The sequence below is a fragment of the Staurois parvus genome, unplaced genomic scaffold, assembly GCF_062004578.1.
Source record: "Staurois parvus isolate SC_StPar_1 unplaced genomic scaffold, SC_StPar_1.0 ptg000282l, whole genome shotgun sequence".
NCBI lineage: Eukaryota > Metazoa > Chordata > Amphibia > Anura > Ranidae > Staurois > Staurois parvus.
Window position 1 is genome coordinate 15271117 of NW_028318078.1, and position 12228 is coordinate 15283344.

Genomic DNA, 12228 nt, shown 5'->3' on the forward strand with positions numbered 1-12228 from the left:
TCTCCATGATGTATACTGAACCTAAAGGTTAAGAGAACTATTTTGATCGAGGTAATTGTGTTGACGGACCATTTAAACTGCTTTTACTTTGCCATTGGGGGGAAGAGCAGTTCTGAGGTGCAAATGTACCCAAGTCTTTAGATCATTTAGACAGAGCAGCAGTGTCTCTCTCCCCTGGCTGCGTTCTTCATTGCAATGAACGAATAACATAGATTACAGTGACACCACTACTCTGCCTCAATCTGTTCAATGATGTTATGGCTGAGCCAGGAGGTAGATTTTGAAGTGTGTGCATGTGTGTCTGCGTGTCTATTCTATCTAATAATGTAGGTGATGCTGTCTTCAGAGACCGTCAAAAAACATAACATTTGGTTAAAGTGGAACTGCACTGCATTTTGAGTACCACAAACCAAAAATGCTATATAATTCATTTTTAATATTCAAAAAACAAACTCCAATCCATCCATGTCTCCATGCTTTTATATTGCTGAGAAATCATTTTGAAAAACACCTGGCTTTTCTGGCAGTGGCCATCTTGAGTAAGGGCAGATGATTCATGTAACAGTTACTTCCTGGCATCTATCTGTCTTTGGCTCAGGCATTGGCTAAGCTGAGAACCCTCCCTCCCCTCCTCAAGACTCCTTGGATGTATGACATAATTTACCTATATATTTACTAATGGTAGCAGCATAAGGATTAAAAATGGTCCATATTGATTGAGGGAGTGAAGTTCCTCTTTAAGGAATGTTAGACCACAGTAACAAAGTGAAACTAAATGAGTGAGATGTACAGTAGATTAAAGCAATACTAAACGGTTATGGCTCCCGCTTGCTGTCTCAGCCAATGAAGAGGCAGAGACCCAGAACAGCCGAGGCTGTCATACACATCGCTGGATCAGTGATGAGGCTCAGGTAAGTATTAAGGATGCTGGGGGCACTGCTGCACACAGCAGTTTTTTTACCTTCATGCATACAATGCATGAAGGTAAAAAAACCTCAAGCCTTTACAACCACTTTAAGGGTTCATTCGCACTGAACTAAAAAAAAATTATCTCTGCCACGGCACACAGAAACAATTGTTTCCTATGTGCCTTGTTCACACAGTAGAATGTAGCCTTCGAGTGAGTGGCGATATGGAAATCTGCAACATGCCAGCGTTTTTCCATCTTGCACCACAGCTCACCTGTAGCTGTGTTTCTGTCTGCGGTGCATAAAAACTAATGAAATGTCACACTGTGACGTTTTTTTGTAAAAAAAATAAAAATAAACCGTGCCCTGCACTTTTAAGGGCTCATTCACACCATACGTATAGAAAAACTGATGGAAACTGATGTGCAGATTTCACTTGCAGAGACATCAGTTTACATCAGTTTCATGCATGCTTCAATGAGTGAATTCCTGAGTAGAAAACATATGCTCATGATACTAGTATTGTGGTGTGAACAGGGCACATAGAGAACAATTGATTTAGTTGTGCCCTTGCAGAACGCATGCAGAAAAACTGATATTTCTGCACCTTGGTGTGAACGAGCCCTAAAAGTACGAAGCACCACTGGCCACAATCAACACTGTCTGCACAGGTAGTGTGAACCCAACCCTAAGAGATGTAAATAGAACAGGTTCACTTTAAAGTAAGTGTAACATTACATTAATTTGTATGTCAAGCCCAATTATTTCAGGTTTTTATTGCTATCCAGGGCACTGAGACGTTTACCCCCACTTCCTTTCTTCCAGATAAAGTTTTACCGGGCACGAAAAGAGAGACAGAAATATAAATGCTTTTCTAAGCTAGAATCCCTGTTCGGTTCTTCTGATGTCAGCAAGACCAGACAAGGGGGTATATCTCTGTAACAGAGTCCTGGATAGCAGTAAAACCTGACAGGTGGAAAAGCAGGGCTCCAATATTTTTTTAATTATTATATTCCACTTACTCTAAAAAAGAAAAAAAACGCCACTCGCTGTCTCCTCACTCCAGCGCTGTCCCTGATTTCCTCCTTGGTTCAGTGCCAGCAGTGCTCTTTTGGCAGAACAATACTCACAATGTTTTGCCCATTTCCTGTGAGTCCAGCCTGTCATTTATACACCCCCCAAAGAGCAAGGCATCATGCAGGCTGGTCTCACAGTATTCCAGGCCGAAGTAGTGCTTGCATTAAATACATGAGTGCTGCTCAGTCCCAGAAGAATACCTGCTCCTCCATCCACGTATGACATGTCCAGCCCAGCTAGAAGGTTGCAGGATTTTGTTTTGTCTGGAAGAAAAAAAAGTTTATATTAAACATTAACTATTAGATTTCTTTGTTTATGGACGTAGAGCAGTACAGATACAAGCTGGAGTAAGAAAAAGTAATAGGCTTGCCCTTAGAAATGAGTCTTCAGCATGCCAAAGTGCAGCTGCCATTTATGAAGAGCAGGCTACAATAAAGCCTAGTTCACACAATGAGAATATCAGACAAATGATGGTCCCTTTTTTTTTTTTTTCTGCATGCTAATCTCATGTCGAAAACAAAGCTGCTAGAGTTACAGAAATTCTTATAAGACAGAATACACCTTGCCGTGATGATGTATTGTAATGTATTCTTTCGTTTCTGAGCGTGCTCAGTCTCAATCATTTGATGTGTTTTTTTCTTTTTTTTTTCTGGACGAATACTGTACTGATTAAATGAAAATCACTTTTTTTGTTATCTTACGAGAAAAATTTTCATGCTTTTCCCTTTAGATAATTTCACGTGAACTGTCAGGATCGGCTCTCGAAAGCTTTGTATTAACAATCTGATTATTGAATGATCGCTCCAAAAACTTTTTTTTTTTTTTAATTGTCTGATTTTCTCATCTCGTGTACCTAGACATAAGACAATGATTACACCATTTGTTGCTGGTTTATTTTTTTTTTTTACAAATAAGTATTTTGTGCTATAAGACTGGAAGTTGGCTTAACACGTGCTTTGTGGTAATGCTGAATCCAAATCCATGTGTACACTGTGTTGTTATATATTGATATAAAATAATGCAGGCATACATTTTTATTGTAACGCAGCTCGTTACAACCCACAACATGTTGCAACATACTGCCACACGTGTTTCATAGAGTTTTATACGTGCAATCTTACAAAAAAAAAACAGTCCCTGCAATGTGCTGTAACAGGGAGAGTCTCTTGGATTTAAGGGCACGGAGAGCACAAGGGATAGCCCAGGAGGGAATTGGAGGGTACATAGAGATAGGGGAAAGAGCCGCAGGGAAGGGAGGGTACACAGGAGAGGATCAGTTTATCATGTGTCTGGGGACTCCTCTGTTATACATTTATGGTTGCAGAAGAGACCATGAGCTTATAGCAGAAGAAATGCAGATGACATAGTAGAATTAAAGGCAAAATGTATGGTTTGTGTTTTTTTGTTTTGTTTTTTATAGAGTAAGGGAGGGTTATAACTCCTGTAAGGGTTTTTTGTCATCTATGTTCCATGGGGGAGATTTCCCTTTGCTTCCTGTCCCATAGCTAAAACTGAAAGTGAGAGAAAATCGTTCCAAATTGAGGGAGTGCCTGGTGGTTGTCACTAAGGTCACTAGAATTGATATCCCCTTTGGAAGAAATTCCCATTATTCCTGTTCTGGGGACAACTCAAAATTTGGGATTTTCTTTTACTTTCACTTTCGGCGTTCATGGTAAACAGAACAAATAGAAAAGGTTAATTTCCCTAACGGGCAAAGACAGTAATAAAAAAAAACCTGACTGGTTTACATCCTTCTCCACTCTATCAAAAACAAAAGAAAAAATTAAAGTTTTGCATTTAGTTATACTATAAGATTTACTGAACTGGCCCACTAGAAGTAGTTCTGTTCTGATGAAAGCTTTTATGTCCTTGGCATCCAAGGGGTTGCGTCCCATAGGGAATGCAGCTGGTTATGCCCCAAAGCATTGTTTGTTTAATGAAAGCTATTGAGATGCTCATCACACTTATCTTTGGGGTCCTGCAATTTCTGTTTCTACTTTAAACTATTTTTCTATTGGTGTCATAATCAATGTATTCTTTTAACAGGGATGTCTGCTTGATCTCTCTTTCTAATGTCACTGGGTTCATTATGAACCTCCCATCAAGTCTGTCCTGGGGACCCTTAAAGCTCCCACTTAAGAGGCAGCACTGGATATGTGTGCGCGAGATCAGTGGCACTTACTTCAACCTGGATTCCAAGCTTAAGAGGCCCGAGCGGATTGGAAGCGATGATGACTTAAGGTAAACTGTTTGTTTTATACAAGCAATCTGGGACTGTTTTAACCATTTCCCTTCCAATTATTCAAGTAACACCTCAGTTTAATTTCCCTTAAAGCAGACCTTTCAGTAACATCACAAATGTGCCTGAATGAATTCCTAACTTGTTTCAATATTTTAGGAAAGCTGTACTTTTTTATCATGAACAAGCAGAAGGGAGAACTTGGGAGTCTGAGACTCTGAGCCGCCCACTGTGGGTGTCAGGACTGTGACTGCAATATGCAGACACAGCCCTGTATGCCAATGCCACACTCTGCTTCCCTCACCTCCTCAGGTTTGCTGCATATGCTACCTGTCATATCCTGCATTTACCTTTGCATCATGGGTAATGTAGTCCTTTTTTCCCCGCACTCTTATGACTGCAGAAAGAGAGAATTTTCTTCCTGGCACCATATTTTTTCATGGATCTGAAGACATCACTGGGACTGACAATGTTGGATTACAAGAAAAGTAAGGCAACACGATTTAAGCTGTATCAGCAGTTTAACATGGCTTAGGGAGAGGGATCTGCATATGCAAAGTTAGCTAGATCTGGAGTTCAGTTTTAACAATTTACATGTTAAATGCAGTAAAAGCATGCATCCCTCCGACTCCAACCTTTTTTCTCTGATTTGCTAAAGTTAATGAAACCATGAATATGAAAGATCTTATTGCCTCTCTTAATAACAGAGAGGAGAAATTCAGACTCTGCTTATTCCCATGGATTAACTTAGTCTATTTGCCTACCTACAAGAGTATACTGCCCCCCTCCAACTCAAATTCTGTAAAATACAGGACTTAAGTGCTCCCCAATCCCATACGGCTGATGGTTTGACTACCCCCACAATGCCACTTTACATTCTGGGACTCCGTACTCCAAACTGCTTTTTGCGTCCCCCACACCCTGTTATGTTAAGAGTTTGTAAATAGAATATACTGGCCATGTCTCAGGTTCGCCATTGGTTCACAACTGCAACTACAATACAACTTATTGTCTCTTTCTGTTGTGGAATAGAGATATACACACTGTTTTAAAACCTGATTGCCACATGTCCTAATTAAAGAATGAAAATGGGAAAGTATGTGTATGCATTTATTGTTTTATCATTCACACATACTGTATGTAATGCGGGGCAACTTTATATCCTAGAGTTTCTCTATTGTTTAGATATGCCAGTTGCATTTTTTTTTTTTTTTTTTATAAGATTTAGCTTTTATTGTGTACCCATAGGTACTATACATTACTTTTCTAAACAAGTTATGTTTATTAGTACATTTGGGTGCATATTTTTTACCCTAGGTTTTTATCAGGGAGGAAAAGGGAAAATTAGGAAAAAATGAAATTTCCTATCACTTTTCCCTATATGACTTTTAAGCAGTTTGCACAGCTCCAGATATTTGCCTCTGATTGTAATCAACAGTCTTCTGACTAAAAAGACACATTTAAAGGTATCTGATTACCAGGTGAGCTTTTTCTGCCTGCTGTATTAGTGTGTTACATACAAATATAGTTTCCTGTATGTTGTTGGAGTAACGTTAAACTAAAAGTGTACAGATTTGTGAATACAGTATTTCTCGATGACATTGTTCACCTATGTGTGTGTTTTTGATACTTTCAGTCCTCGTTCACCCCGTGGAGCAGAGTCTTTAGTTTTTCTGCACTCGTTCTGCAAGGGCACCACAAACAAAAGCAGTTGTTGCACATGGCCACGTCATTCATTCAGAGTTCTGTGAATGAATAAACTACAAGTCCCTACAGTTTTAGTGGCTGTTGGCTTGTAGTTCTCAATGAACTACCACGGTGCTGTGGAGTGCCGTTGTAGTTAATTGATTCTTACTGTCAGCGTATTTGCTTGCCTGCACAAGATGTACGGGCACACAGGTACACAGACAGGTCTGCAGGAGACCTGCATGGCATCAGCGATCTGCTGGTCGCTGGTACAATGCTTTACAGGCTCCTGCAACAAAAAATAAATGCACATTTTTTTACCTGGTAAAAAAAATGTGCATTTATTTTTTTTTTTGTCAAAAGATGATCTTATTATTATTATTATTATTACTACGAGTTTATATAGCGCCAAAGGGTTTGCTCAGCGCTGTACAATAGGGGAGGACAATACATGGCACAGTACAACAAAGACAGACAGCGTACGAGGGGTAAGAGGGCCCTACTCTTACGAGCTTACAATCTTATCCTTGTAATGTATTAATGTACTCCGTTTAATGTATTTCCTTTTATTTTCTGTCTTGGAGACACATCAGAACGTGTTAGAAAATCTTCCAAAGGCAGAGGAAATTTACAGTTTTAACAGATGTCATCAAAACAGGTGTCTTTTTTAAAAGATTTCCTTTCACCCTCTATATTGGTAATTACTGTAAAATTTTGGATTTCCCATCACTTTCTTCCCTAGTGACAATGGTAACCAGGACAATATGTCTATTGTTAATGGTTCACTCTAATACCCTTTTTTTTAAATGAACAAGCTTTCATAATAAAACGAACAATGAACTATTATGTTGCTCTCCTTACCTGTTTGGTCCATGCCCAGAAACTTATAGTTCTAAAACCATAATTTCACCATTCGTCCAGGACAGCAGAAGCAAGGCTTTTCCCACCAAAACAGGAAACACTTCAAATGAAAGTGTTTACACAGTGTCCTACAGTACTGCACCTTGATTATGCTGTTTTTTTTTAGTCAGACAGGTTCATTTTCAGAACTTTACCTAGGTGGTGGGACCTTGCTATCCTGCCTCCTTTTTTTTTTCATGTGATTACTGACCTCCCAGGGACACCATCAGATGGGTATATCTGTCCTGGGCCTTATTCATTCTGTGCCCGTCTCCAGCACTTCTCAGGTATGTTTGATGCCTACTTCCCAACATCATACTGGGGTGGCAGCCTTTTTCTCAAAGCATGCTCTTCTTTCTTCTGAGGCCTGATTTTGATTCCCAATGCCTCTGATGGCGGTGATAATCTTTTAAAGACGGGTTTGACCAGTCTACCATGTTTGTTGTTTCTACCCATTTCCAGTCATATATTGTGTGTGTGTGTGTGTGTGTGTGTGTGTGTGTGTGTGTGTGTGTGTGTGTGTAAGCAGAGGCCCTAGAGAATAAAACTGTTGGTTTTGCTATTTTTTTATATCACACAGTATTTGCAGCGGTTTTTCAAACCATTTTTTTTGCCAAAAATATACTTTCATGAATTTTAGTGCACAAAAACACAATATAATACCCAATTCGCCTATAAACAATGCTTTAAAAGTCTTTACAGGTTACTAATTTATAGTTACACAGAAGGTCTGGTGCAATAATTATTGCTCTTGATCTAATGTTCTTGGCGATACCTCACAGGTGTGATCGCAATTTACATATGTATGCTGGACCATTCACCATTGTGCGTGAGCACGGTGGGACGGGGCGCTTTAAACATTTTTTATTTTATTTTTACACTGCCTATTAGAGCTCAGATGTTTCCTCTGCCCTTGAAAGCTTTGGATCAAGCCTGAAAATGTTTCGATCTGAAGCGTTTCGAACCGGTGATGAGCGGTAAACAGAAGACCGAAAATGGAAGTGGCGAAATCTTTGTCATTTCCGGTTTCTGTAATCACACATTGGGAGAAACAACATCCGTTCTTCACTGTGTGCCCAGAGTTGGGATGCTGCCGGTCTCATTCTTATCGGGCTCCCCAATTGCACGGTAGAGTCCAGTAAAGGAGGGGGGAAGGGCCCCTTCCGCCTGTAAAAGTAATCCAGTGGCTGTTCACCCCATCCAAGAACATTTGGGTATGTCCTATGAACAGGAAGGGGTTAATAGAGTTTCCCCATAGTGTCTTTAAGGCCTTTTACACATTACTGGTGTTTGAGCATCAGCATTTCTGGATGTAATTTCAGGCATTTGTGTTACACATATTTGCGCATGTGCGTACAATACATTCCTCAAGCAAAATCTATTGAATATTCAAAATATAGGTGAAACTCGAAATATAAGAATATCATGCAAAAGTTCATTTATTTCAGTAATGCAACTTAAAAGGTGAAACTAATATATGAGACTCATTACATGCAAAGCAAGATAGTTCAAGCCGTGATTTGTCAGAATTGTGATGATTATGGCTTACAGCTCATGAAAACCCCAAATCCACAATCTCAGAAAATTAGAATATTGTGAAAAGGTGCAATATTCTAGGCTCAAAGTGTCCCACTCTAATCAGCTAATTAAGCCATAACACCTACAAAGGGTTCTTGAGCCTTTAAATGGTCTCTCAGTCTGGTTCAGTAGGAATCACAATCATGGGAAAGACTGCTGACCTGACAGTTGTGCAGAAAACCATCATTGACACCCTCCATAAGGAGGGAAAGCCTCAAAAGGTAATTGCAAAAGAAGTTGGATGTTCCCAAAGTGCTGTATCAAAGCACATTAATAGAAAGTTATGTGGAAGGGAAAAGTGTGGAAGAAAAAGGTGCACAAGCAGCAGGGATGACCGCAGCCTGGAGAGGATTGTCAGGAAAAGGCCATTCAAAAGTGTTGTAAATAATGGGCTGCATTTTAGATGAGTAAAAAAAAATGCTGCATTGAGCTTTTTCAAGCTGCAGTGTGCAAGAGGCCTTATGCCTCATGCACACTGAAAAGCTCAAAATGTTTATTGAGCTACAGGAGTTTTCAGAATCAAAAATGTAGTAAAAAGACGTGTTTTTGCATGTGTGTTAACGCACGTTAATGCGTGTTTTTTCCACATTTGAGCATTTTTTTTATGCTCAAAAGCTCTTCTGACCGCACAAGTTGTTTTTGTTTCTGCCTGTAAACTCCCCTACCACTAAACTCCTGAAAATGCCTATAGTGTGCATGGAAACATAGACTACCATGGGAGGGGAGTTAACAGGCAAAGAATAATAAAAGCTCAAACAGCTGTAGAAGCAGCTTCTTTGAGCTGCAGTGCGCATGAGGCCTTAAGGTGAAGGCCCATGATTATGTCTAAACTTGTCTAAGAATCTGCAAGTGTTTCTTTCCAGCTTTAAAGAGGAAATATGCTCCACCTTTTTAATACCTTTGATCTCTCTTTGACCGATTTTGTAAAACCAGTGCATCTACACCTGCTTTTTCTTTTCTAAAAAAACAAAAGAACAGCAGCGCGGGATCTCCGTCAGCAATACATGTAGTTTTCTTGAACAATTAAAAAATAGTACACTCACGTGTAAAACTCTTAACAAACAGCTCTGGTGCAGATCGCAACATAGAAGCAATTCCAAGTGTGTGAACTAGATGACATTTAGAATCCCTCAGCCAGCATAACAAATGAGTGAGTTTGACAGCTGTCTTTGACAAATGTTTTCACAAAGAAGGTGTGTCCTTTGAACAGGCATCACTGATGGGCACTGAAAGGCAGCACTCATATATGGCACTGATAGGCTGCACTGACTGGCACTGATTGGCAGCACTGATAGGTGACACTGAAAGGCAGCTCAGATGGGCACTGATATGTGGCATTGGTGTGCACTCGTAGGCACTGATATTTGGCATTGATGTTGCACTGATGGGCACTGCTGGAGCTACACTGATCATCAGGGCACACTGATCATCAGTGCCCTGATGATCAGTGTAGATGTCCCCTCTGAGGACTGCCGATAACCGGCTCTCCGCTCCTCTCGAGCTGTCAGCGTGACAGCTCGAGTGGAGAGAAATGCCGATAACCGGCATATCTCTATTTTCATGTGATCACCTGTGATTGGACACAGCTGATCACATGACCGAGTCGGCATCTTCAGCTCTTTCCAATGATCGGTGATCCGCTATGTCCGAGGGACACAGCGCACCACTGATCGCCGCGCTCCCGGAGCCGCGCACGCGCGGTTAGAGTGTGAGGACATCATATGACGTCCTCCCAGAACGAGAGAACCGCCTTGTGCCCGTCATTGCCTTATGTGGCGGGCGGGAGGAGGTTAAGCTGTTTTTGGATATTCCTGTATCTAATGGTAGCTGCAGGATCCTTTTGGTAATTTTCTTTCCATCCGCTCCCCCCATCTCCACAGGCTATTGGACATTGGAATTTGAAGGCTGGGACTTGTAGTGCGCTAGATGGGTTTGTGATTTGCTTTTTCTTGTCCATTACTCCCTCTATCAGTGTAGTTGATGTGAACAAGGATACAGAGGTTTCTGATGCAGTTTCTTAGCAGAAGATTCTCTTTTTCGTCAGATGAGAATAAACGTTAGGATAACAGGTGTCTAGAGTTTTAAATTGTCTTTGGATGAAGTGCATGACCTTTTTAAACATTGATACTACTTTGAGTATCCAGAAGAAAAACAGCTGAGTGTGGTCAAATGTATATGGAACTGACCATAAAAAGAGAAATGTAGGTTTTTCTGTTTTATAAAATTCTTTCTGATTCAATTCTAAAAGAATGTAAAGATCTGGAAAGAGCTATTCTTTTCCAAAAACATGAAACACAGATTTCCCACTTAATGAGCATAATGCCTTACTATGGAACAAACGCCCACCCTTACAAAACTGTCTGAAATTGCAGCCCTTTTTTGAGTATATGGGGTCTTTAAGCATCTGATGGATCACAAAATACATACTCTTTCAAAAGGGCATGGGTTTCTAAAGTTTCAAAACTTAAATCCCATTTGTAGCTTTGATATTTGGAATTCTGGCTTGCGCATCTTAAATCTTCTCTAGCACATAGCATACCCAGATACTGATTCTTGACATCTTTAAAGGCTAAGTTCACTGTATGTGGTGTTTTTTTTTTTTTCTTCTAAAATCCAGCTCACCAATATATCATTAATGCACCACCAGTTGCAACAATATACAAGCTCTCATTGATTTTGAGAACAAGGGCTTACCTTAACCGCTTTTTCACTTCCTGGGATGTAGACAGGACAGAGAAGCCAGTATGACAAAGATGCAGATTACCAGCTGATCTCATTGGCACACAAATCCTGCATTGACCTCATTAAACACACACCCATCACCCATCAACTTTTTTTAACAGCATCCCCGGGATTATTCCCCATCTTCATTTGCCTGGCCACCCCAGCGTCTCTACAGATGGGCTCAGGCCGCATGGTAAACTCCCTGGGGCCTCATGCATCGGACGGGACACCCCTGATAGAGTGCAAGGGTCTGCTTGATTGGATATAGAGTGATTGGATAGATGATGTGTCCACCTATTATATAGTTTTGATAAATCTAAAGGAGATTGTACAGAGATTGTAAAATCAGATTGTATAGTGTGTGGCCACCTTTATACACCTAAAATTAACTAGGTGTGCTTTCAGTGTCATTAATTGTTAATGACACACCAAACACAAACAAGCACACATTTTGCCAAATGAAAAAAATGTGTGACAAAAGCAGCAAAAACATGCAACATGCACCATGCCAAAATGTCCCATGAGCTACTTTGCCACATGTAGTGCAGCCCATTGAAATCAACAGGCTGCCCTATGTGAGTCACTGGAAAAACTAGTCAAAAACATGCACTCCCACTGAAAGTGAAATTGGTTTGTATACACAAGAATAATGAGGCTCCATTCACATATGTGTGTTTCCGAACGCATGGTAAACTGCACAGAAAATGCATGCTTTGTCTTGTGTTTCAGAAACATACTGCAAATGTGCATCGTGTTTGTTGTCATTACATGGTAAAGGCACCCCAATTGCGGCAAACTGGGGTAATGCACCGTGCTCCACTCCAAAAATGTTCTGGAGCTTTCCAAGGGGTGATTGTTGCATCTATGGCAGCTCGTTCAAATGAATGGGCTGCCCTGTGCGTGACGAGTGAAACCACTACAAAACAAATGCATATAGGAATGTGAGTCTTCACTATATGGAGATGTGAACGGGGACAACTGAGTGTCTCCATCCACTCCCTTCTATATACTTGCATTTACAATTTTTCTTTTAGATGTACCAGAACAATGGAATAGGAGGACACACCTGAACAAATCTATTCAATTTGTATCAAATCAGACAGGCCCTTGCACTAC

The 12228-nt window shown here is 40.4% G+C and overlaps 1 protein-coding gene across 1 annotated transcript in view; it reads left to right on the forward strand.

Moving 5' to 3' along the window:
- The window catches only part of JOSD1 (Josephin domain containing 1), a 39610-nt gene that overhangs the window by 15416 nt on the left and 11966 nt on the right, over nt 1-12228 (forward strand). The window contains exon 4 of the mRNA XM_089681982.1: nt 4032-4226. Within this exon, the coding sequence (XP_089538108.1) occupies nt 4032-4226 (195 nt within the window). The remainder of the gene's footprint in view (nt 1-4031; nt 4227-12228) is intronic.